General features: G+C 45.5%; 1 protein-coding gene across 3 annotated transcripts in view; it reads right to left on the bottom strand.

Moving 5' to 3' along the window:
- The window catches only part of PIGL (phosphatidylinositol glycan anchor biosynthesis class L), a 92,290-nt gene that overhangs the window by 18,363 nt on the left and 47,000 nt on the right, over nt 1-26,927 (bottom strand). For all 3 annotated transcript variants that reach the window (XM_075120931.1, XM_075120932.1, XM_075120930.1), the window contains exons 3-4: nt 14,267-14,357; nt 4,666-4,733 (exon numbers count right to left, since the gene is read on the bottom strand). In XM_075120931.1, the coding sequence (XP_074977032.1) occupies nt 4,666-4,733; nt 14,267-14,357 (159 nt within the window). The remainder of the gene's footprint in view (nt 1-4,665; nt 4,734-14,266; nt 14,358-26,927) is intronic.

The following is a 26,927-nucleotide window of genomic DNA, read 5'->3' as shown; positions in this document are numbered from 1 at the left end:
GAATTTGGTGCCTTCTGCTCAGTTTATTTTTGTGGCTCTCAGCTCAGGGGGAGACATCAGAACAACCTCGTCAGAATAAAGAATGAGGAAAAGGCTGGAAGAAGGAAAGAGGTGAGATTCAGAAAGGGAATTTATAAGCTGGCAATCAAGGTGATATATTATAGCTGTGGGCTGACTCTCCAAGGAAAGTGGTGGAAGCCCAATCATTTGAGACCGCAAACACCAGACTGAACAGAGCACTAGAAAAACATATAGTGAGAGACCATTTTACTCGGACTCCATGGAGATGGGCTGCATGGACCTTAGATGGCACTCCTGTCTCTAACCTCCTTGATTCTCCCCATCCCCTGGAATTAGTAAAACGAGGCTAGAAAAAACACTGGAACATGTACAATACAGAACAACCTTGACTCTTGCAAGGAGGGACAACAACATGAGGTCCCAGCACCAGAAGGAAAACGTTCAGGCCTCAGCCGTTCCTCCTTCGGAAGTCTCATCACCACTTGAGATTGGAGCTAGAACACAGACAGATACTAAATCACTCAAAATGAATCATCCCAGGAAATCCTTCTCCAGGATGGAGTGAAGAGGCGTCCAGGAAAGGGGAGGAGGGTGACATGGGAAAACATAGGGCTACATTATGTTTTCACTTACATGGTGAAATCAGGAGTAATGCCATTGAAATTAATGACAGGTTTCAGACGAACAGCCGTGTTAGTCTGTATTCGCAAAAAGAAAAGGAGTACTTGTGGCACCTTAGAGACTAACCAATTTATTTGAGCATGAGCTTTCGTGAGCTACAGCTCACTTGAGCTGTAGCTCACGAAAGCTCATGCTCAAATAAATTGGTTAGTCTCTAAGGTGCCACAAGTACTCCTTTTCTTTTTATTGAAATTAATGGGGCACAGCTGTGTAAAACGGGTGTAAGATCAGAATCAGGCCCAAGCTCTCCATCAATGTGGGAAGACGTCCAAGACAAAGGGAGCAGTGGGTGCCACATACCATCATCATCCACCTAATCATCTGAAGAGGAACCTGCTCCTTGCACATCGTGTCTCTAAGCATGAGCTGGAATTCCTAAGTCAAGAAAATTCTGCAGTCTTCAGCCTCAAAGGGAGTTTTGTCAGAGTAAGGTCTGCAGGATTTGGCTGGATATTAGCCATTTTCTTTACCTATTTGCAATTGGCATTCAATTAAACCCCATATCTGAATATGTCCCAGTACAATGTACATGGGACAACAAATACATTTTTCTTTTGTACATATGTCCCAAATACAAATCAACTCTCCCATGGCAGCCATACACAGCACATGAAAGATTCAAGCCAGGGCACTTAACCACAACAAAGCATCAATGACACTCAAACAGCATCATTATCAGCTCATAAATGATAAAACACTAAGCTCCCAAATACCATCTCCACAGGGCTTCATTTAGAACCCGCCGCTGAGTTTACAGCCATTTGGAAACAAACTGGAGGAGTTAGATCGTTTTTCTGAATGGAATTGACAAGAATTGCTCAACTAATGATACCTTGATGTAGCTTTCTACGTGGCCTCGTTGATATAAGTTTTATGGATGCAGTTGCTATAACAACATAATGCACAGTGGTTAAATTAGCAGCTCCTATTTTCCACTCAGTTTGCTCTGGCCTAAGCAGCGAAGGGATTGTTCTTTCATATTCTAAATGGGAAGAGATGGATTTCACTAGAGGAAGTGGGTGTGCAAACCCCAGTAGAGAACATTCCATTTTATCTTAAGCCAACAAAACACACATTCGCTTGGCAGGAGGGTCTGTTTAAAATGGAAATGCCCTGAGACTCATGCAAACCAAAATCACCTCGATGCCATCCATGACATCAGTGTACAACCCCATCTCTATAAAACAAAAGTGCTTCTAATCATCGTCTTCTAAAACACGGGTTCTCAAACTTGTCCATCGCATGCACCTCTTCAGTAATCATGTTTACCCTCGTTGTGCGTAGGGACCAACTGAGAACCCATTGTGCTGGGCACAGTACAACAGAGTAGTGTACAGTCCATGCCATGAACTTTTTACAAGCTAAATAACTTCATGTTAAAAGGGGATTGTCTCATGGTCACCTCCCCCCTTGTTCATGATGGGTTGGAACCACCTCCCATTTCCGATCCCAAAGCATCCCTGTGGCGACTGCAGCAGTAGCTTATGAGGAGGAGGTGGCGTATGAGGACAGCAGAGATGTATTGTTAGCTGGCTTCAGTGCAATAAAATAGTCACATTCTCTCCTTTTGATCTTCCTTTCGTCTCTCCTTTCCACTGCTCTGTCTCTCTCGGGAGTAACCATTGTTACATGACTAGCCAGCTCTTCCTGGACCACCAGCAAGTGCTCTGTGGCCACCAGTTAGTCACAGAACACAGTTTGAGAAATCCTGCTATAAAACGAAGCCCATCAGTGCCATTTGATGGGTGTAAAATGGGTCTGGCGAGTCTCAAATCAGCCACAGATGTCACCCCACCCCCAGCATTCTTGGCAGTCTCCCCAGATCGAATGGGCGATGAAGCTTCAACCTCACATGCTTTAGAGGCTGGTGCAGGGGGCAGAATGGGATAACTTGCACTGCTGCTGTCCAAACTGTACCTGTTCTGTGGAAGGATTTCAGCTTCCAGGACTGTCAAACTAACACTTTTCAGTAGCAAAAAGAAAAGGAGGACTTGTGGCACCTTAGAGACTAACCAATTTATTTGAGCATAAGCTTTCATGCTCAAATAAATTGGTTAGTCTCTAAGGTGCCACAAATCCTCCTTTTCTTTTTGTGAATACAGACTAACACAGCTGCTACTCTGAAACTTTTCAGTAGCAGACTCTCGCATACTTACTCATTTAAAAGGCAAAAACTGGGATAAGGCAGGTGGCTTAATCACTGGGCCATTAAGGGCTTGGAGTTCTGCAAATGGGCGAGGAACCATGGTACGTTTCTGGAGCCATCTCTTCTGACAGAGACATGGTGAAACATCCAGCCCCTCTTGGCCAGAGAGTGGTTACTGGGACATGGGAGCTTTAAGCATGCTGGGGAGAAGAGAGGACTCTCCCCGGACTTCCTTCCAAAGAATCCCAAAGCACTGGCATGGGAAGATGATGGGGTGGGGCCCATTACAGGGACTGTGTCCATCACTTCATTCTTAGGTGAAAAGAATTTTGTAAAAAAAAGTTTCTTTTCTGTTGGTTTGGGGCTGCCTTCAAAATCCCCACAGGAGGATTTCAAGCAAAATGCTAATGTATGCTTTTTATTTCTTGCAGAAAAACAAATCCTCCCCACAAGCCCTGACATTTTATAGCTATCCACAAATCTGGGGCTTGGACACATATGAAATAGCAGCAACTGGACCAGCCACAAAAGCAGTATATCAGGAGACTGGTATATGAGAGAATCCTGGGGTTGGTCATGCAGCCCACTTGACCCCTGCCTTTGGAGGGCATGAGGCAGAAGTGACAGGGTCAAACAGGGTGCAAAATCATTTAATTAACTGGAATAGCACCCCAATTTACCTTTTTCATCTACAAGAGTGCCTGGGGGATCCTGCAAGACAGTTTGAAAGGCTAACTGTGTTAGTCCAATGCAAGTACCATACATGGTACTAGCTGACACAGAGACAGGGAGGGGAGAGGGTTAATTCGATCTCTTTGCTGCTTTTTTTCCCATACAATCATATGGGGGACAGCAGCAGGCAGGAACATCAATGCGTGTGAAAGGTCACCGCACATGCTCTGCAGCTCTGTCTGAAAGCAGTGTGTGTGAGAACTCATCAGGGCACAGAAACCATGAGTGATGTGGTCATGCTCTAGTTCCTCTGTGACACAGGCTGCCCCCACAAAAAAAATTAAAGAAGCAGCAGCAGCAGCCACTAAAAATAAAACTTAATCCCTCAGTAGCTGTGGAGCTGCTGGATTAAATGAATGAGAGCAGAGAGTGACTCTGTATTTGGGGGGAAGACACGTTAAAGAGAACAAAAACAACAAGGAGTCTGTTGGCACCTTAAAGACTAACAGATTTATTTGGGCATAAGCTTTCCTGGGGAAAAAATGCACTTCTTTTTACCCACGAAAGCTTATGCCCAAATAAATCTGTTAGTCTTTAAGGTGCCACTGGACTTTTCGTTGTTTTTGTGGATACAGACTAACACGGCTACCCCTCTGATGTTAAAGAGATGCAGGCCTGCTAGACTGCAGGGAATGGAATTCAGGGGCCAGAGTCTCTTCCATTCAAACATTCTTCTAAATCCATCAGTGCACATGGGACGTGAGTTGTGCATCACATTTTGGTGAAAGTGCATTCATAACACAAAGCTAGGAGTCAGAAAGTGTAGATACAAAGGGGCCCAGAACAGGATCAGCAGAGTGGGGGCTTGCAAGCCCACAGTGAGGGGCACTAGCGGAGAAATATTGGGAGAGCACAGGAGTAGAACAGATAGGGGTGCACTGGTCACGGGTGCACTGGCAGAGTTTTGGGCAGTTCCCACAAGTGGAATAGCAGAGGGTGCTGCAGGTCGGGACTGAGGTGAATCGGTGAAGTCCAGGCAGTGCTTGGCTCTAGTATTAATCTTTTACTTCCACAGGCACCACATGCGCTCTGTTTCAAATAGCATTTCGGCAAGGCGCGCAATGGACTGTACAACATCGCTGTACCTTAGAGCTGCGTAAAGGGCGATGTGGTTAGCGTGGCCGCTCACTCCTCCCGCATCAAAGGTTATCAGCTGCAAAAAAACCCACAGAACACAGTTATTTAGCAAAGGAGCAGAGTGCAGTAAAAGGTTGCAACTAAATTCGAGGGGGTTGGGCATTTGTGTAACTCAGCACTGTCCCAGCCAGAAGGCTTGAGTGAGTCCCATGTTTGTAAAGCAACTAGCACAGTGGAATCCTGGTCCATGACTAGGGCTCTGAGGTTCTACAGTAATACAAATAATACATAAAATAAAATAATAATAATAATTCAGACCCCATGGTGCTGAGAGAAGTGTAAAAGCCTAGACAGAAAGATGAGAAGCATCACTTCCTGAATATCCGGATACACGTTACTAATAATAATCAGACCTCACAGTTACTCTGAAGAAGTTCTCTCTCATAACCTCCTGGTTACTGGATCCAGGAGAATCTACTATACAAGTCCCTTTCTCCTGGAGTTGACAGATTACTGGGGTGCATGTGAACTGCAGGGCAAGACTGTGCTTTGTTAGGCCCTAGACCATGACATTATCACTCAGGCAGGAACAGCAGGCTCCATAAATCACTTTTGTGCCTGTAATGGGAAGGCACTTCAGGATCACACTGTGAAAAAACAGCCTGTTTCTGGAATATGTTATTTTAACCAACCAGCTAACAGTGTCCTGTGTTTGGCTAAGGCAGGCTCTTGGTCAGGTTGGAACAATATACTATTATTTGTCTGCACAGGGAAAGGTTTTATTTCATTATTCAAAGGTAGTGTGGTCTGTGGGCGGCAAAGAAATCAACACCTCCCTAGTGTCTCCTTCCTTGCCCAGCCTGTTCTGTCCCTTTAGTACTGGGAGGAAATGCCACAGCCTTGCTTACTCACAACTGTTCCTTTCTCCAAATCAGTTTCACAGGCAACGCCCAAAGCACTGGGTAAAAGGTTGAGGGAAGATCAAACAGTCTCCCCACCTGCTTTGCAACCTGCTGCGCCAGGAAGAGCAGCCCAGGCATCCCTTTCAAACACAGAAGGTGCTTTGAACAACAGTCAAAGACAGACTCAGGCCTTGTCTACACTGGCACTTTACAGCGCTGAAACTTTCTCGCTCGGGGTGTGAAAAAAACACCCCCTGAGCGCAGCAAGTTTCAGCGCTGTGAAGTGCCAATGTAGACAGTGCACCAGCATTGGGAGCCGTGCTCCCCTCGGGGGTGGGGGGGCGGTTTTTACAGCGCTGGGAGACGGGGGCTGCGACTACACAAGCCACATTAAAGCGCTGCCGCGGCGTGGGTAGTGAAGACATACCCTGAGAAAGATCCAGAAAACACAGGCACTGGACAAGCCTTTGTAAAGGTTCTCCACCCTATGAGAGTCCCCAGTTACACTTTTCATTTTGCTCAGCAGCTGTAATTTGGTGCAATGAGTTTGGCTACCCAGCAGGAGAATTAATTGGTCATTATTTGACTCTTTAGAACGTGTCTGGTGGAAGCCCCACTGGTTTTTGCCAGACATTACGAGTTGTTTCCTTGGTATCTCTTTCACACCGAGTAAATTTGCATAACTCAGTACTGCCCCTTTTTCTGTACTTGGCATCTTTTTGAAAGGCTATTCCCACTACAAGCATGGTTCTGTGAGGTACTGAGCTTGCCTGATCCTCCTGGATTTCAGCTCATACAGTATGTCACACACTCAGGGCCTAAGGCAGAGAGCTGATTGAGTTACGATAGAACACCAGACAGTGCAATGAATTCACATGGAGCTCTATACACCAGAGATAAGACACTGTCCTTGCCCCAAAGAACTAACAGTCTAAATTCACCTTTACACCGAGTCATACATTCCTTAGGTCACAATTAGTCCCAATGATTTTAATGGGAGTAGCAAGGTGCTACTCCACATAAGTCAGAGTGGGAGAATCTGGCCCTAAGACAGGACATATTTACAGACGCACAGAGCAGCATGTACTTTAAAAAACCTACCAAAACAAAACATACCTCACTGCAGGCACGCGTCTTCCTCTGGGGAGAGGATGAGAGAATAAGCCACCCTTGACAACTGTTAGTCACGTCACTTAGGCTATGTCTCCCCTGGCAATTGAACGACAAAACTTTTGTCTTTCAGAGGTGTTAACCCCCTCCCCCGAAAGACACAAGTGTTGCCGCCACAAATGCCGGTGTGAACCGTGCGTTGTTGGCAGGAGCGTTTACCTGCTGACAACGTGAACGCCGTTCGTTGGGGGTAGAAGTTTTTTGGCGGCAGGAGAGCCGACAAACAGCAGCGACACTGCGTGACTTCTAGCGGCACGGCTGTGGTAACACAGCCAGGTCGTTAAAAGCTGTGCAGTGTAGACATTGCCAAACTGTGCTACTGGAAGGTGCTCAGATACTGGGGGCATGGGGGAGAGATAAGAATCTCTGTCTACCGTACATAATTAAAATAACAAATAGCTTAAATTGGGATAGTATCTGAATGTGCTAGGCAGACTGTACGGGACTGATTTCCAAATGATGTTGCTTAACTCATGCCCAAGATATTTGTATGTGAATCTACTGTGCCTACAAGCATGCAGATGTGTGTGCAGTTATTCATTGTACTCATCCAGTGACCTGTCTTGTAGGAGAAAGGCATATGGGTGTACATTTTACCTGTATAACTTAGGTGATTACCTTTGAAATGTTGGCCCTGTATTCACAGGTATCACTTCATTCACTGCTGACATGCAGCTTATGATTGGCAGTGACATCTCATCTGTCCGTAGTGTTTAGGGTCTATCACACAGGCCACTGATTTCATATAGTCTGGTTGCTGTATTCATTACTGCTAGTATTCTGAAAGTACGCCGCAATCACATTTCAATGCATTCCTTGGCCCTTGGGAATTTATTTTATAATCTGACTTCCCAGTTTGTGTTTCACATGCTGGAGATAACTTTCACAGAGGAACTTTTGCTCCTTCCACACAGTGCATCTGTCATAACCATACAGCTAAGGGTAGCCTAGAATTCCTCCTTACCTTTAAAGGGTTCAGAAGCTCAAATAACCTGGTTGGCACCTGACCAAAAGGACCAATGGGGAAAGAAGATACTTTCAAATCTTGGGGTGGGTGGGAAGGCTTTGTTTTGTGTGTTCTCTTGGGAAGCGGAGAAGCATCAGATCAGAAAACTCCTTCTCCTATAAACCATCCAAAAGTCTCTCATATTACAAAAATTGTAAGTAAAAGCCAGGCAAGGTGTGTTAGATTATCTTTTGTTCTGCTTGTGAATTTTTTCTTTGCTGGAGGGAGGTTTATTCCTGTTTTTTGTAACTTTGAAACTAAGCCTAGAGGAAGTTCTGCTGTGTTTTTGAATCTTTTGTTACCCTGTAAAGTTATTTTCCATCCTGATTTTACAGAGGTGATTTTTACCTTTTTTTAAAAATAAAATCCTTCTTTTAAGAACCTGACTGATTCATCTATTGTCGTAAGACCCAGGGGTTTGGGTCTGTGACCACTTTGTAACCAACTGGTTAGGATATTATTCTCAAGCCTCCCCAGGAAAGGGGATGTAAGGGCTTTGAGGGATATTTGGGGGGAATAGGAACTCCAAGTGGTCCTTTCCCTGATTCTTTGTTAAATCACTTGGTGGTGACGGTGTACCCTCCAAGGGCAAAGAATTTGTGCCTTGGGGAAGTTTTAACCTAAGCTGGTAGAAATAAGCTTAGGGGGTCTTTCAAGTGGGTCCCCACATCTGTACCCTAAAGTTCAGAGTAGGGAGGGAACCCCGACAGCACCAGTTACATGTTTGGTTTAAAAACATAACCCAACCTGCTGATGACGAAAGCAAGCAAGCAATCAGGATAAGATAGAACAACCTGCACATCTTGATTCTGCCTGGGCTGGAACACGGGTGTGACTATTTCTGTGATCAAGAGGCTGGAACAGGAAATATTCTTGTTCGGTGGAATCTTTGGGGGTTTTCTTCTCCACATCTGTTCTGAAAAGGGAGCTGTGGCTGTTGGTGCTGATGGGTTTTCTTTTTCCGGATGATCTTGGTATCTAGGAGATGGAACTTTCACTGGTGGAAGCCAGCAATGCAGCCAACATAAACAAGGAACCAGAAATCCCTTCCGGAGGGGGCGGGGAGCACAGAGGAAATCTGCTCAATTACCAGCAGAAGAGCTAAGAGCTCTAGACTCTGAGCTTCCTCTGCAAATCAAGCACACTGGAGAAGAAAAACACTGGGTCTCCTGACAGTTGCTGGCACCGCCTAATATTTTAAAATGCAGCTCACCTCTGCTCAAGGAGACCGACGGGATAGATATTTTCCTTTCTGTGGAGCAGATTCTCTGTTCTTTCTGAGGAAGTGGGCCATCCAAGAAAACACTGTAGGAGCAACCTGCTTTTATAGCCCCATTTCCTCCACATATAATTTTTACGGGCTTGGAAAGGTCATTAGAAATTACACCCTATGCGGTCTCCTCTTTGGTCCTTTGTGGGGCAGGTTTTTGGAAGACATCCAGCTGGATTTGGAGAGCACTTTGGCCCCCTCCCACATGCTGTTAAACAAGAGAAACTATAATTTAAAATAATGGGCTATTGGGCCAAAATCAAACCACAGTCTGCATCGCAGCGCTGGCTGGACTGGAGCTGCAGATGTCTGAGTGAGTGCCAGCTCTTTAGGAAAGCCCACAGGACCTTTCATTCTTTTGCCTGCCTCAAGCACACCTGATAAAACTACAGCACAAAGAAAGGTGGGAGAAAGCAGGGATGGCAGAGATTCTTGCAAGAGGCGCATTCAAACTGTGCATGCTGCATTATGTTCCCAGTGTCCTGCAAAGCCATATAAAGTCCTTTCTACACTAGAATATCAAATTTGAGTCTCTTAAATTTCAGGAGCTGGGGGATTCTGATTCAAAACCCCAGATCTGAACCCAACGTCCAGAGTTTGAATTCCAAAACTAGAGGGGGCCTGGCTGGTTTGGAGGTGGCCCAAGATGATGGGAATCTTTCTAGAGCAGTTGAAGTTGAGAGATTTCCACCAGTCCCAAGTGGAGAGTAACTCATAAGATTCTGGTACCTTTGAACCCAGCTCTAGCTCTGCCCCAGCACAATCTGAATGCTAGCTCCTCATCCCATTTCTGCTTTCACCAAGCCTCCAATAACACTATTGCCTGAGATCCTGACTAACAGGCATTGCATCATCTAGAGGTTGTCTGAGGCCCAAGCAATAGCATGTAACATGCGGTACATACACTAGGTACTTTCTAATCCAGATCGAGACAGACTGGCTTTGGCTGATACTCCCTGCAACACTGGCTTTTACTTAGAAATCTAGCAGGCAGGAAATTATTTCCAAAGTTTATAAATTAGTTTTGGCTTTGAGTTCACCAACCTTTAATTTCTGTGTCTCCACTATTTAATGTTGAGCTAGGATGACACATGTCCCTGTAGCTCTCAAAGAGATTGAGTTACTCGCTGACTTCCAGGGCAATTGGGGAAATGAGTAACTATGTAATAGAACAGAAATACACAGAACATAGTGTGACTCCCTCTCCCACAATCCCTCCTTTCAGACATGCTGGAACTCTAGCATGTCTCCCCATGGCCAAATGACACAGGAGTTCTGTAAATACGAGATATAGTTCTCTGTGCAACAATTCTGGAGAAGAGCTGGGGTAAGGTCTGGTGCCTGTCTTAATGGGCAAAAGGGTGTGTGTTTTTCAGTCATGTTAAGTCAACTGAGTGTAGCCATGTTAGCCTGTAACTCAACCAGGCTTTTCAGTCATGGTAAGGTAAGTCAGCCAAGCCAACGTGGCTGAAACACCCAATGTTTTTGCCCGTCAAAGCCAGGGCCCTAGTCTCTGGACAGGAGGGCCCCCTGTTGGATCATCTTAAAGAAGTTCTGTATTAAAATCACAAATGAGTTTGATTCCCCATAGTTTAAATTCCAGGGTATTACTAATTAAGAGGTCTCTTGGTTTTTGGTAGTGTTTCTCTCCCTCTATGTGTGAAACTTGCAAGCTGCTAATTGTGTTAGACATTCTAAGACAGAGTCTGTTCTCAAAGCAATTCTTTGTAACAACAACTACTCACACAGGGAGAGACTCAAAGCAATACTCTGTAACAACAGAAACAGCACCCAGAGACTTCCTGCCCTTTTGTTGTACTCATCTCGCTTTGTTAACAATTGTGATTAAAATAGAGATAGAGGATGTATGTGGATGGATGCTTGGTGTGGATAATAACTGAATGATCAGGGAGGTGCCAGCCTAAGAATCCAGTGTCCATCGGCTGAAGAAAGCGTCAAGCGGAAATAACTAGAGGACCCCCGGAGGGCAGACTGGAATCCACCCAACAGCCTCAAGAATGGGAGAACCAAAGAACAAGATAACATCTAGCAGCACGGAGCCGTCAGGAATGTGCCATCTGCTGATCGATTCAGCAACAGCATGATGAAGCAATTCCCATAGACTGGCATAGGAAGAAATTCCTATAAAAATGGACTCTAGAAAGTAAGAAGTTTGGGGTCTGATTCTGCAAACCAACTTCCAGGAGCATCAGATGAGCATCTGACAACGCCCTGCTCCCTCCTCATGTCCAGGCCACCTGTCCAGTGGCTTGGCATGAGCAACTCTAAGGCTGGTAACTATGATAACAACCTTGCAGAACCTGTGTGTGTGTGTGTGTATGAATGAATGTGTGAATAAATATGAGATTGAATGGAATGTTATAGCTATAACTAACTGCTTACTATGATTCTTTCTGTATTCACAATAAATGTGGCATTTTGCCTTTTCCCCTTTAATAAGATCCTGCTGGTTTTTATTTTATTGGTATAACACCCCCAACGTGTGGACAAGAGCTACCTGTAGCCCACACCACAGAGTTTTACAACGTAGAAGACACCCAAGTTGTAGGTGCTCAACTAAACTAATCAACCGCTTGTTTTCATTGTTGGCAAACTCTACTCCTACTTCTGATTTAGGGAAGTTACAAGAACCAGCGACTATCTGGGCCACTGGCATTTATCTGGGGGTTTAAAATTATGTAAATCTAGATGCAAATCTGATGCCACTGGCACCTGGCAAGTTTCCAAGGTGGCCCTCTATGGCAGTGACAAAGATTCATTTGTCTGGGAAACAAATCTCCTCCATTTACACAGACCAAGCTCAGAGCAGTTCAGTGAACTGTTTGAACACGTCCAGATAGAGGGATGCAGTGGGTCCCAAAAGCCATGGATCCAGGTTTTCAGGGTCCATTGCTTTCATCATTAACAAGGCTACATGCCATGCTAGCTGCACAGCATGAAGGGCACTTGTGATGTTAATGTTTCATGCTTTGAAACCAATGCACGTGATTTTTCAACTCACACTACATAACTGCAAGACTTAAGCCTCCTATGCCCTCCGCACCACACAAAACTTGCGTTTCGTTTCCTCTGAGACAGCGCTCCAACCCTTCCTCGTTATTCAGGAGAAGTTTTAGTGGATTCAGGATTTCTACTGGGACTTCAAAGGGTTTGCGCTGCTGCCCAAGAGAGTCAAGAACATGCAATCCAAGTCCTCTTGTGTTAAGAGCTTTCATATCATATTAAAACTCCTGACTATTCACAGGGCCGAAATACACTGAATGACTGTAGGAAAGCTGCATCTGACTTCCCTGTGCACACCAATGAATTTCATGGATAATTAGCCTCAGAATCAATACAGAGTTGGAAGCATGAGCTGTCTCTTGCTAAGGAGCTTTCAGTTCCTGTGTTACAAGACTCAGAGTGACTCTGATTCACAGTCTCTGCCCTCCTTTGTTGTCTTGTATATTGCCGTGGGGTTTGTTTTCAATATTTTGTGAGTTTGGTGCTAAAGAAGCATGAGGGACTGTAACAGTGTCGACCCATCGCTGCGGCATCTCCTGCTGGTCGTGCTGGGAATAAGCTCTCTTGGACCACCAGGGCGCCTTTTACTAGCGGTGTCTCACTTGCCGTTACTTCCATTTTCTCCACCATGATATCTTCGGGACCCAGCCCTCCAGCTGTGCCCCAGCCTGCTGTCTCCCCAATTTGGGGGACAACTTCTTCCACTTGCCTCAGCAGCAACTGCAGTCTCTAATCTAGCCCCTGGCTTCCGGGGCAAACTGCAGTCTGGATTTAGGCCAATCTCCTCATTGGCAAGTAGGGGTAAAGGAGGGGGAAACCCAGGCCCACCCGCTACTCTGGGTCCCTGCCCAGGGACCCTATAGCTGGCAGCCACTTTCTGCCTCTCCTCCTATTTCCCCCGCCTACTTTCCCCCATAGCCCTAGCATCTTCCTGCCCTTGCTTCAGGGCCTCAGTCTAGCCAAGGTCAGCCAAGAGCTCCCTTACTGCTCTGCTACCCTGCCCAGCACTGCAGTATCTCCAGTGCTCCTTGGCCAGCAGACAGTCCTTACCCCTTGCCCTCCAGGGAGAGACTGCCTCTTACTCTGCTGAGCAGCCCTTTATATATGGGCTGCTCCAGCAAGCCTTCTCCTGATTGGCTCTCTCAATAAACCCTTTCCTGATTGGCTGGATGCTGCGCAGCCTCTCCAGGGCTGCCTTAACCCTGCTCCTGCCTGTGTGGGGCAGCCACCACATCACAGGGACTATCATGCCAGACTACAGCCACACTTAGTAGAGAGGGGTTTTTTGCATATTTCCTCACTACATAGTGCTTTAATCCTGTTCTGTAGAAACCCTACTGTTTCAGTCCTGGGCTCCCACACAGATCTTCCAATGCACTTGAGTCCTGACCAGCGATCCCCCTGGGATTCCAGTCCTGGGTCCCAACACAGAATTCTGCCAACATATCTCAAACCTTGACTCTCAGACAATCCTGGGTTTTTCATAGATGAAGACTATCAGCTGTGACAAACTGCTTTTAAAATGTAAACAAACATCCACTAGTGACTAGGGTAAGACCTCTCCAAGCTCATTTCACTTGTGTAACAGTCGGGAATTGACCTGAGGTTCATCCATTAACCTACAGTGTCATCCTTTCCCATTTTATTTTATAAGGCTGTTTTATTTGTTTTGGTCTCTTTGGAGGTGTTAAAGTATTTGGAAGAGGGTTAGTCTGATTTTGTTTTACCTATAAAAGAGGCATGGGAGAGTTTCTGGAATCTTCAGAGGAATAGACACAAAAGCTGCACAAATGCTCACACATAAACTTGAAATCACAAGACGCAAGCCTAATTTTGGGCTGCATTGCAGGCTCCCTAAATTAATGAACCTGGTGCTCATTTATGGTGAAACTTACCAGTTTCAAAGGAGCTTTGCCCCGAGTTTTTGAGTTTGTTTGACAATGAATTTCAGTGAAGGCTGCTGACTTCTTAGAGAAGGTTGGGAAAATGACCACATAAAGGTGCCTTGTAGGGCTGAATTACAGCAATGGGTAAAGATTGTAATGTACCTGATTCAAAACAGGGTAGACACCATTTCCTTTCCCCTCCCCACCTGCCCCAAGGAGCCTCCAATAGTAAAATTCTAAGCAAAACTCTACAAAAAATAAACCTTTTAAAAAGGGAGCAAAGAATCTGGAATAGTGATAGCATAGAATGTTGTGGGCAAAATCCCTTTGCTGTAGAAAGTTGCACATTACCAGGTTGATGTTGTTGGTTTCTATGTGCTTTAGCACAAAAGTAGAGAGGAGATGTGTGTCCCAGTCAACAGTTGGATCGTCTGGAAGGTCCCTGGAAATGAAAAACACAATCAGTCACGTCATGGCTCCCTGCTGTATCCATAATATGCTGAAGGACAGATCTCATCTTCTCCGAGATTGGAAGCAAGTTAATTTTATCAACTGAAGAAAACCATCCGAACTAAGCACTGCAAGTTTCCCAGGGTTGAACAAGGAACACTGGTATATTGGTAGGGCTGGAAGGGAAGCACGGCAGTTTGGTCAATAGTTTCCCCACTTCATTAAGAGTTTAACTTGTTATTGGTTTTAAATTAGATTTCAGCACCACCACCACCTATTTTCGTTGATCAACGTCTATTTGTTCAGTGATTCCTGCTTTCTGCTCCCTTCCATCAGAGTTTCCACCCCCCGCACAGAAAGAAAACGTCCACCCTCTCTTTACTCAAATACTTCCTTAAAACACAATTTACCCAGAAAGCCTTTCCAATAAAATCTACTGATGAATTACATATTAAAAGTAATGGATCAAATTCTTCTCTGACCCCATTACCTTCGTGTGCTTTGTATCTGCACTGTGTCTAACTACTCTATCTGTGTATTTTAGATTGTGAGTTCCTTGGGGCAGAGATCATGGGCCAAACACTGGTCTCAGTAACACTGCCGTAAATCCAGAAGTCACTCTACTAAAGTCAACAGAATTATTCCATATTTACTGTGATGTAACTGAGCAGAATATGATCCCCAGTCATTATGTACTGCCAGGTGCCACGCACACTGTTGGTGTTCACTACTTTAATAGTACATATAATAATTTTTCATTAGCAATAATATACCCTAAGGCTGCTAAAGACCCATGAGGATCCGTTAAACCCTTCTTTCACTCTTCCTGTCCGGTAATAGTTTGATTATTGCCTTGAGGCAGCTTAGCAGCCAAGTGAATGCATAACCTTTTCGCACTGACACAATGATTTGGATTCAGAATGGTCCCAGCTGTTTGTTGCTGAGCGTAGAAGTCCCATTTCCCAGTACACTTGTCTCTTTGACGGTTCCCAAGACGACAGGGATGATAACATCTGCATCAGAGCAACGGAAAAGTGTCTCCTCAGCACACAGCTCAGCGCATTTCCAAGGTCAAGCTTTTAGACTGTGTCTATACTATGGGACTTTTGGCAAAATTTCCCCACAGCTGTTAACACTGGTAGTGGCAAAAAGGGGAGCCCTATAGACTGGCTGCCAGCATTTTCACCACTGTGCTGCTTAGCCCTGTTCAGAGCTGATTTAAATAATATGGTGTTAAAAGTACCAACAGCATTGGTAGCTTTTTCTCCATGAGTGTTCTCATTCTTGCTACCCTCATTGGAGCTGCACTGGTGTTACCAACAGTGGAAAATTGTTTCAGTAGCTTGAATGGTGCATTTGAGGATACTAATATTCAAGTTGTGCGTTCGGCTAAGTGGGATTTTTTGCTGCCCACAGCAGTTTGTTCCTTCTTCATTCACCAGACTTTGTAATGGCAGTTCTCTAAAAACTGATGTAGAAAAGTGGAGACAGAGAAAAGTGTCCTGTGAAAACACCAGGTGAGCTCCAACCCGTAAGAGGTCAGGAAGGAAACATGGCAACTGGAAATGACAATGTTTAAAAGGATGTTAGTATCCCAGCAGCTGTGCTTGGTTTTACTGAGCTTTCTCTGAAGAGGCTCTGGGCAATGGAGCAGGTTTTAACTAGATTGGACAGACAAAGGTCACCCGAGTTCAATGAAAATCAACAGCTGGAGGCAATGGTTCAGAATCTCTGAAAACAAAACAATCTGAAGGCATGGAGAAATTAACCCTGTGCATGCTGAACTGATTAAAGTGAGCACATTTTGCAGGCAGCTATGCTTCTCTCCATTTACCAGAGCCCCATGAAGCGGGCCATTCATGCCCTGCAACTAAGAGGAATTTTTTCCGGCATCATATCACCTGCCAGCAGCAAAGACAGCAAAGCTGATACACACACACACACACACACACACGCACACACAGTTTGTATCTAACTAATTCTCACAACACCCCAAACTAGTATTAGCCTCATTTTGCAGACAGAGAAACTTGAGACAGACATGAAAGAGACAATAAGGTGGACCAACTTTTCTGTTGGCGAGAGAGACAAGCTTTGGAGCTAGACAGAGCTCTTCTTCAGGTCTGGGAAAGGTACTCCCAGCCAAGAAATTGTTTAGTATAAGTAGCTCATGAAAGCTTATGCTCAAATAGATTTGTTAGTCTCTAAGGTGCCACAAGTACTCCTTTTCTTTTTGCGGATACAGACTAATAGGGCTGCTACTCTGAAACCTGTCATTTAGTATAAGTAGTTAGTACATATTGTAAGGGACCCTTCATGTAGAGTTGCCCATTAACACCTCTGCAGTCACAAGACAAAAAGAGGGGGTTAGTGGGTAACAGACTGTGTAATAAGCCAGGTTTCAGAGTAGCAGCCCCGTTAGTCTGTATCCACAAAAAGAACAGGAGTAATTTTTCTCCTGCTGATAATAGCTCATCTTAATTAATTAGCCTCTTACAGTTGATATGGCTTATGTTCAAATAAATTTGTTAGTCTCTAAGGTGCCACAAGTACTCCTGTTCTTTTTGTAATAAGCCAGTTGTTCTCAACCGGGGTACACGTACTCCTGGGGGTATGCAGAGGTCTTCCAGGGGGTACATCAACTCAGCTAGATATTTGCCTAGTTTTACAGCAGGCTACCTATAAAGCACTAGCAAAATCTGTACAAACTAAAATTTCATACAAATGATTTGTTTACACTGCTTTATACACTGAAATGTAAGTAAAATATTTATATTCCAATCAATTTATTTTATAATTATATGGTAAAAATGAGAAAGTAAGCAATTTTCCAGTAACAGTATTCTGTGACACTTTTTGTATTTTTATGTCTGATTTTGTAAGCAAATAAATGAGGGAGTTTTTAAACTTGGGGTATGCAAGACAAATCAGACTCCTGAAAGGAATACAGTAGTCTGGAAAGATTCAGAACCACTGTAATACGTCATAAACCCAGTGTCTCTGTTCAATCCATGATTTTTAACATCTAGCAGAGTGATGAATTTAAGCTCCCAGGCTCGTCTTTTGAAAGCGTTGTGCAGGTTTCCTTTGAGGATGAGGACTGAGAGGTCAGATACAGAGTGATCACTTTGTGACACAGACATTAAATAACACATCCAAACCCACGAAGAGCAGCCAGTAGCAGAGCTGGGACCAGAACCCAAGATCATCACCCAAGTAATCTGATCACCCAGCTCCAGGAAAGGTTTCAGAGTAGCAGCCGTGTTAGTCTGTATCCGCACAAAGAAAAGGAGGCCTTGTGGCACCTTGCAGACTAACCCGTTGATTTGAGCTCCAGGAACTGTCTTTTGCTAAGTGTTTGAACAGCACCTAGCATATGTAAATTCTTGCCACTGCCACAATACAAATAAATACATATAACCATGGACTCTGCTTAAACCACTAGACCAGATTACCATTCTATTTAATATACATGTCAACATATTCTTATTAATACCTTAAAAATCAACCCTAGCCAAATCTGAAGCACAGTGACCTTTTGAACAATAAAAACAGGTTATATCTTATTGTTTATTAATAACTTCAGGGCTGATGATCAGAGCCATTTGGCATTTAAATGGTTAACTCTAGCTTTCTGACTGTAGCTGATAACGTCTCTGAGCTCAAGGTTGCAAGGCTGAGATAAAGGGCTGTAATGGAGTGAAAATTAGCACATTCCCTGGAGCCCACTGGAGCCTGTGCCAGGAGACACCCCCTCCCCGGACCTTCTCTGTCCTTTATCCCAGAGAGCTCCTTGTTGGTGCTGCCAACCACCGTGATGGATCAAGATATAAATCACATGTTGGAAAGGGTTCCTGGATCAAATCGCTGTAGGGGTGGGGGTGTAGGAAGAGTTCAGTCAAGCAGCCTGATTTCAGCCAAAGGCTTCTGACCAAGAAGTGACATTTACAGGCATTCCAAATCAAAGACATTGAATGCAAAGGATTGTTCATAGCTAGGGAGCCTCAGTGACTGAGGGCATGAACAGCTGGCCACAATGGGGCAAGGCTTTTGTCATTCAGTAGGAAGGTTTTGCCCCAGAATTAAGATTGTTCCCACTTTTATAACATTTTCAGTGAATCAGAGTTTTGCGGCTGCTCTGTCAAGTGTATTTAGTGCTCTGCTGAGAGCACTGGAGAGTGAGGGTACGTCTACACGGCAAAAAAACCATCCACAGCAGAGAGTCTCAGAGCCTGGGTCAACTGACTTGGGCTCGTGCTACGGGGCTAAAAACAGTGTAGATGTAACTTCTCAGGATGGACCCCAGGTTCTGAAACCTGGTGAGGGGGGCTGGTCTCAGAGCCTGTGCTCCCTTCTGAGCAGGAATGTCTACACTCCGATATTTAGCTCCATAGCGTGAGCCCGAGTCAGCTGACTTGGGCTCTGAGACTCGCCGCCGAAGATGTTGTTTTGCAGCATAGATGTACCCAGAAGTGGGATTTTCAAATGCACCCAGTGTTGGCTTAACTATGCTTACTGACCTTAGCAGGAGCAGTCAGGCCAACTCTGAGGGCTTCTGAAAACTACCTATAAGTCCTCCATTTATCTATCATGGGCTTTGCCACTGACTCCAATGGGAGGAGGAGAAGACCCTCTGTTGGTTTCTAATTTTCTCTCCCTTGTATTTGTCCTCTCCATGTTTCCCCATGGAATAATTACATCCTTGCAGCTACTACCCCTGTTCTTGCACCGGCACTACCATAGGGCAAAGTAATGGAGTGGTGGACAACACAGTATTTAGTCTTGGCTGCAGCATCCAGGGGATTTGAGAGCCACCAGTGGGCCACAGCAAACCACAAAAGGAAATTAAATAAAAAGGCAATTTCTTTGTTTTGGGTAGACTTTGCCCAGTGAGCTCAACCTGTGCACCATACACAGCTGCATCTTCATAACAAAAGGAATTAAACGAATTTCTATGGAAAAAATTAGAATGGAAGCATTGTATGCTACACCCTGTTTGTGTGTCTCCCTTCTCTTGTTTGCTTTTGTCTGCTGGATGTTGTCCCTTGTTTACTGTTGCTTCAGGGCTTGGACCATCTGACCTCTAGATCAGAGCGTCACTAACCTTGAGCATGAAGCCAGCAGTACTGGCCCTGCCAGAGGGGTTAGTTTTTATAAGATAACTTTTATATTTTAACAAACTTCACACTGAAGGCAGATTTGAGAAGAACACCCATGTTGGAGGGACTCGTTTGTGTCCCTGATGGAAACTTTAAAAGCTTCACCTACTCTACATGGCCCAGCTCTACCTTTCTTCTAAGACATCCTGTTCGCCTCCTGACCAGCTTTCTTATGTTCAGCTTCTAACAGAGCTGCACCCAATGCACTGTGTGTGCACCTTTTTTCAGAGTCTTCTACGGAATTTGTTCTGATCAAGAGCCAGGGTCCTGTGATCACTTCAAAGATTAAGTTGAACCAAACAGCCAGTTTGTGTGAAGTCCATGTGGCTTAATAAAGAGCAAATGGCTGTCCCACATGGGACACCTGTGTTTACGATACCCTTGGGTCTGTCACTCCCCAAGGTTGCTGAGACTAGGCAATGCCCAGGCCTCTGGGACACTGTGTTATAGTGACAGATTGCTTGGAGAGAGAGCAGTATGGATGGGGGTTTGTTCGGAAGCCTTCTCAGCCTTGTGGGGCCTTTACAGGTAGTGACAGGAAAGTGGGTGGGGCGGAAATGGGGTTCCTGGAAGAACTACTCTCCTCTCCCCACCAAACAGATCAAACACCAGAGCAAAACCTTCCAGATACTCTGGCTAATCTGATTTTTCATTCCACTGAACTCCAACGGGATAAAAATGAAAGGATTTGCCCATTCAGTCTAACTTCCTTACTGGCTCTTTGTCCTCCAGCATGACCCTAATCAATGCAAGGCTAGTGACCAGGAAACAACTTTTGCATGGATTTATTTTCCCCTCAAAGAATGATGTTACATTAAATCAGCACAGAGGTTGGTAGATTAATGGTAGACTACTTAGGAAACAGGTGAACTGCTGTTCAGTAGTTCCCAGCTGAGAACAATGACCACAGTGTGTTTGTTTGAATAAAGGACGCCCTTTGTATAAAAATAAGATAAAGGAGTTTCTGAACATCTGGGTGATTGAATCTGGACCAGAAAGCAAAGGATCCCACAAAATAAAATGAGGCTAGCACACAATTAGTGAAGAGGCTGTGTGATGACCAGAGGCAATCAGGGAGTGACTTTTACACCACACTGTCAATTTATTGGAAAGTCTGAATTAACAGGAATGATCATGTCAGCCTCTGAGGAGTGAAATGTGAAATTATTTTCTAGATTATACTGAGATGAATGGAGACGGGCTAGCCTTAGAATCTCAGGCAGAACTTGCATGCACCTATGTTAATAGGTACTTATGAATATCACAGCCCACTACTGACAATTACAGACAGGAAGGCAATAGCATAGCTAGGGTGCATGCACATATCTGACTCAAGTAAGAAGAAGGAAGGACTCAAATCCAACATACTTGCAGTGTCACATTACACTGAAGAACAGGTGCTGCATGGCTGTTGGAAAGGTATACACCTATCGCTTAGCACCTGGCTGGGATGAGTCTGGAAAAACACAAATATCTGAGGAGGGGCATTGGGAAATTATTGACAGAATTAAAGCCAAAAACAGTGGCACACTGACCATAAGGAATAAAACAGGGGCTGGGCAATGACTATCCAATGACAAGCAACCTATTGAGGGGGCCAATCCTGACATCTTTATTCCAAGTGACTTCCAGTTGGATATTTCTAAGAATTGAGTAAAGGCTTCAGGATTTGGCCCAGCTGTGGAATAAGCTCCCAAGGGGAGGGGTGGAAACCCCACTGCTTGAAACATTTTGAAATAAAACAGGGCAAACCACTAAAAATACTGGAGAGAACAATCTCACAAAGGAAGGAGGCTAGACCAGATGGGCCATAATAGTTCTCTTCCATCTCTAACTTCTGTGATCTATACCTAAGGGTCTACACTCAATGGTGAATTTTTCAAGCCTTGGTGCATACTACATAGGTCAATACTGACCTAAATAATGTGAATATGTTGGGTAATGCGCATGTGTGAAGGGAGAGGATAGGTGTATCTAGACGTTATTCACGAATACCAGTTCTTACAGTTTCATCTAAAGTCCAAAGAGTTGTGTGTTCTTGTCCACTGGTCTATGTAAAATCCCACTGCAGCTGCGTCAGTCAGTAATCCATGTACCTACCATAAATTTACTAAAAGCCGATGGTGATCTAGATCTTTAAGTAATAAACTTTTGTCTTGGGCATAATCATAAGTTTCTGTTTGAGAAATAAGAGTGGGCTGTAGTTTAAATTTAACAAGGTTGCTAGAACACACAGGATCATTTGTCACGTAGGAAGCTCTCCAAGCGTCCCTGTACTTGTCTAATTTTTAAAAATGAATTATTGACAATTTCTCAGCAGAGTTTAATGTCTATTCATGGAGATGAGACAATTGCTTATCGTAATTTGAAATCTGGTATTTATTTGACGTCTGTACCTCAGAGCCCTGTTGATAAATTACAGCACAAAGCTCTGTAGGAACAAGTTCATATTCATTGGCTTTAAACAGAAAAAAACCCGTGTTGGCTGGCAAGAGTAGAAATGTACAGAGATCAGGGTTGTAAGAGCTACCTTTAAAAAGTAATATATTAAAACTAGGCCTTGTCTACACTAGAAAATTAGGTCATCATAACTATGTTACTCAGGTGTGAAAAATCCATAACCCCAAGTGGTGTACTTAAGCCAACCTAAGTCCCCACGTAGACCGTGCTAGGTCGACGGAAGAATACCCACCCCAATGGGAGAATCCCTCCCATCGGCATAGGTAGTGTCTACACTGCAGCGCTACAGCGGTGCAGCTGTGCCACAGCAGCATTTTAAGTGTAGACAAGCCTGTAGAGGGAGAGGAGGTAGGCTGGTCTAGCAGTTAGAGCAGGGGACAGTGTCAGAAGAACTGGATTCTATTCCTGACTCAGTCACTGGTTTTAGTCACAGTGCTTCATGCCCCACTTTCCACATCTGTAAAATGGGAATAATAATGTGTATGCACCTATATCATGCACTTGGAAAGGCCTTATGGAAAAAGCACATTTCCTCAGCCACATGGCTAGAATGAGCACACCAGCTCTGTCCTGCGCTCCCTACACTGGCATCCCATAGAATAACAAATCAAGGTCCAAGTCTCAGTCCCTCTCTTCAAGGTGCTCCATGGCTTCTGCCCAGCATATCCATAAGACTGCCTAAAGCGCTAGAATGAAGACTGTGGTCGACAACTGTGCTCCTCTGGCACAATGGAACTCTCTACCATAAGGGTAAAGCTTGTCTGTGCAGGAGACACAGCTTTCTCAGGGGTCGACCCAAGACTGGAATGAACTCCCATAGGAATTTAGGACCATCCCAAACCTCAGCACCTCGCACTTCAAGTGCCAGGTGCATTTCTTCGAGCAGGCGTCTCTAATATAAACATATAGCAACATGTCTGTATGTGTGTGCGCGGGTGTGTTATATTATTTAAAAAAATCCAAAACAAGAAAAAATCCATTGCACATGCCTCTCTCCCTGGGACAATAATGAAAGACCAAACAAGTGACAGATGTTAGTCATGTTGCTTAATACACGAGTGGGAGGTGCTTATATACTGTGGTGTTGAGCAGTGTAAAAACCTGGATAGAACAGCATAGTAATCTGGGAGGCATTACTGATTAATTTATTGCATAACTAATGGAGGACCAAGTACTTCTGTGTCCTGCATAGATTTGGAATTCAGCTGCCAGAGAAAGGGAGGGGTCTGTTTCATTCAGTCTGACCTGCCATCATCAGAGGTAGTAGCTTTAGCCCAGCCAAAATTTATCATGGATTGTTTACGTGAGCTGCACAATGAGACAGGTCACACAAGGAAACATGGTGGCTACTTCTGCTAGGGACAGCAGTAAGAGGACAACCAAGTACAGTTACTGAAAAATAATTTAATAAATTGAAAAAAAAAACCAGATTCCCACACTTTATCTTATACTCTCGTCCATTACTTTTTTCCTCATTACACTTCCTGCTCCCAAATGGACTAACATTCACTTTGCTCACCCACTGAATGCCAAATCAGGGCCAGTTATGCTACTTTACCACATACAGCCATTTTCTGGCCAGCTTACACTACCACGTACCTCATCACTGAATTTGGCCCAAAGACTCTGATGGCACCTTTGACACCAGGTCTCAGTTTAGCCTGTGGTTTCCGATACAACTGCACACACAGGAAGACAGCCCTGCTGCAGGCTGTATGCTGAAGGGCTGGAAGCTTCACTTTCGTTTTACAAAAGCTTACAGTCGGCAGAATCTGCTGGGGCCACCACAGACAACATTAAACCAAGCATTGGCTTGGTCTGACTCCCAAAGTTCACTGAAAACACCAACTGGACATAAGACTTAGGGCTTGGCTACACTTGCAAGTTACAGCGCATTAAAGGAGCCCCGGGCGCACTAGCTCACTACCCGTCCACACGGCAAGGCACGTAGAGTGCTCTGACTCCGCGGCTAGTCCGCTCCTACTACTCCACCTCAACAAATGAAATAACATTTTGTGCGCCCCCGCTGGAGCACCACGGTGCTAGTGTGGACGCCCTGGTCTGTTAGTGCGCGCTGATCGGCCTCCAGAAGTGTCCCACAATGCCTGGTCTAGCCACTCTGGTCATCACTTTGAACTCTACTGCCCTGCCCTCAGGTGACCAACCATCAGACCTGCCCTTTACATTCTCTGGGAATTTTGAAAATCCCTTCCTGTTTGCTCAGCCAGGCATGGAGTGCTCTCAGCGAATCTTTCCAGGTGACCATGCCTCCACGCACCAGGTGATCCCCAGTATGGAGCAATGGCAAGGTGCTGGACCTCATCAGTGTTTGTGGGGAGGAAGCTGTCCAGCCCCAGCTGCACTCCAACCGTAGAAATTATGATACCTTCGGGCAGATATCAAGGGACGTGATGGAAAGGGGTCATGACCGGGACGCACTGCAGTGCAGGGTTAAAGTGAAGGAGCTGCGGAATGCCTACCGCAAAGCCCGTGAGGCAAACAGCCGCTCCGGTGCTGCCCCCGTGACTGCCGTTTCTACAAAGAGCTGGACGCAATACTTGGGGCTGACCCCACCTCCACTCTGAGTATCACCATGGACACTTCAGAGCCCAGTTCAACAAGGCGGGAGGAGGAGGAGGAGGAGCAGTAAAGTGGGAGCAAGGGTGTTGAGACGGAGGAAGACACTCCGGAATCCCTAGATGCATGCAGCCAGGAGCTGTTCTCAAACCAGGAGGAAGGTAGCCAGTCACGGTGGCCAGTGCTTGGGGAAGGATGAACACCAGAGGAGGTACCTGGTAAGCGGCTCTTGTTTTGGGAAGTAAGTTATTCAGTGCGGGCTCTTGGGGTGAGGAGGATTAGGGCTGCATGCATGCCTAGATGTGGAATGGGGCATTGATGTGCTCCCTCACATTGTAGTAATCGGCCTCAGTGATCTCTTCAAAGGTCTCATCCAGAACTTGGGCAATGCACTTGCGCAGGTTTCGTGGGAGAGCCACGGTGGTCCTTGTCCCAGTAAGGCTAACTTATTCGTGCCACTGTGCCGTGAGGGGTGGGGGGACCATTGCTGCACAGAGGCAAGCTGCATATGGGCCAGGGCGGAATCCGCATTGCAGTAGAAGACCCTCCCTTGCTTCCCAGGTCAGCAGCGAGATATCTTCCAGGACCAACTCCTGTGGAAAATGTGGGGACAGTGTTCAGTCTAGGGGCCCCCTGCCGCTGTTGACTCTCCCCAAGGCACAGAAACCCAGAAGACAGTATAGCCATGAAACAATCAGTCACATTTGACCCTGTGCTTACTCACCATTTTGGGGCTCCTGTGGGTTATGTGCGCTCGCTTTGGGATGGACAAATTATGCTATTGTGTAGACTGTGCTTGCCCTTAAGTACGGGGGAATCATTGCTCTGTCTGGTGTGAACAATGCTGCCTCTGTTAAGTGTTGCATTTTGCCTTTACAGATGCAACCTTGAGATCTCAGCCATCCATGTTATTGCTGGCCGAAAAACTCCAAAGAATCAGAAAGAGGCCATGCAGAAGCAAGGAAGACATGTTGCATGAAGTAAGGCAGCATTCAAGTAATGAAAATCGAAAAGTGCAGGAGTGGCAGGACAGCGAAAGGAGGATCCGCCAGCAGAATGAGGAGCGCAGGCACAAAAGCGCGGTGCTCGGCAGCAAAGCACGGATTGGCTGATAAGCATAATGAAGCGCCAACTGGACTCGATCCAGGCACTCGTAGCCATGCAGGCGAAGCACTACCGTGTTCGACATCCCCCCTGCAGACCTTGTCCCAAAACTCTTTCCCTTGTGCCCCCATGTCACCTCCAACCTACTTTTCCCAACATCCGGGTTCTTACCGCCTGCCACCAACACCTGTAGCTTCACCACCCAGCCCTGAAAACTACGACCCTGACCCTCTGCACTCAACCCCCATCACCATGCAGTTCAGCCACCCTGAAGTGCAGCACTCATTGCACAGCACTCCAGACTGGAAGGCTGAGTATGATAACAAGACATAGGCAAATCTGTGATTGTGCCGTTCCTCACCCCACCCCCTTGCCCTTTCTGGTTCCCAAGCAGTTGTGTTTCTTTTCAATAAATGGGTTTTCTAGCTTTGAAAACACTCTTTGTTATTGTACCTTAGCCCGGGAAAGAAACAGGCACGCAACTCAGCATAGCACACACAGATTCCTACTAACATTGGAACCGCTGCACTTCACTCCCGTGCAGGGCACCAGACGTTACCGCTGGCTTTCAGCCTCAAATGGCTCCCTTAAGGCATCCCTAATCCTTGCAGCCCCGCGCTGGGCCCCTCAAATAGCCCTGCTCTCTGGCTGTTCGAATTCAGCCTCCAGGTGTTGCACCTCCTAGTTCCATGCCTGAGTGAATTGTTCACCCTTCCCTTCACAAATGTTATGGAGGGCACAGCACGTGGATATAACTGCGGGGATGCTGTCATTGGCCAGGTCCAGCTTCCCATACAGAGAGCGCCAGCGGCTCTTTAAATGACCAAAAGCACACTCCACAGTTGTTCTGCACTGGCTCAGCCTGTTGTTGAACCGCTCCTTGCTGCTGTCAAGGCTCCCTGTGCAGGGTTTCATGAACCATGGCATTAAAGGTAAGCGGGGTCTCCAAGGATCACAATGGGCATTTCGACTTCCCCTACGGTAATCTTCTGGTCTGGGAAAAAAGTCCCGGTTTTCAGCTTCCTGAACAGGCCAGTGTTCCAAAAGATGCATGCGTCATGCATCTTTCTGGGCCAGCCTGCGTTAGTGTCAATGAAACGCCCACAGTGATCCACAAGCACCTGGCGAACCATAGAGAAATATCCCTTCCAATTAACGTACTCGGAGGCTAGGTGGGCTGGTGCCAGAATTGGAATATGTGTGCCATCTATCACCCCTCCGCAGTTAGGGAAACCCATTTGTGCAAAGCCATCCACAATGTC

This window comes from Caretta caretta, chromosome 17 (assembly GCF_965140235.1).
Source record: "Caretta caretta isolate rCarCar2 chromosome 17, rCarCar1.hap1, whole genome shotgun sequence".
In the NCBI taxonomy this organism is placed as follows: domain Eukaryota; kingdom Metazoa; phylum Chordata; order Testudines; family Cheloniidae; genus Caretta; species Caretta caretta.
The sequence above is the reverse complement of the archived record's forward strand: the minus strand, read 5'-3'. Positions and strand labels throughout refer to the sequence as shown.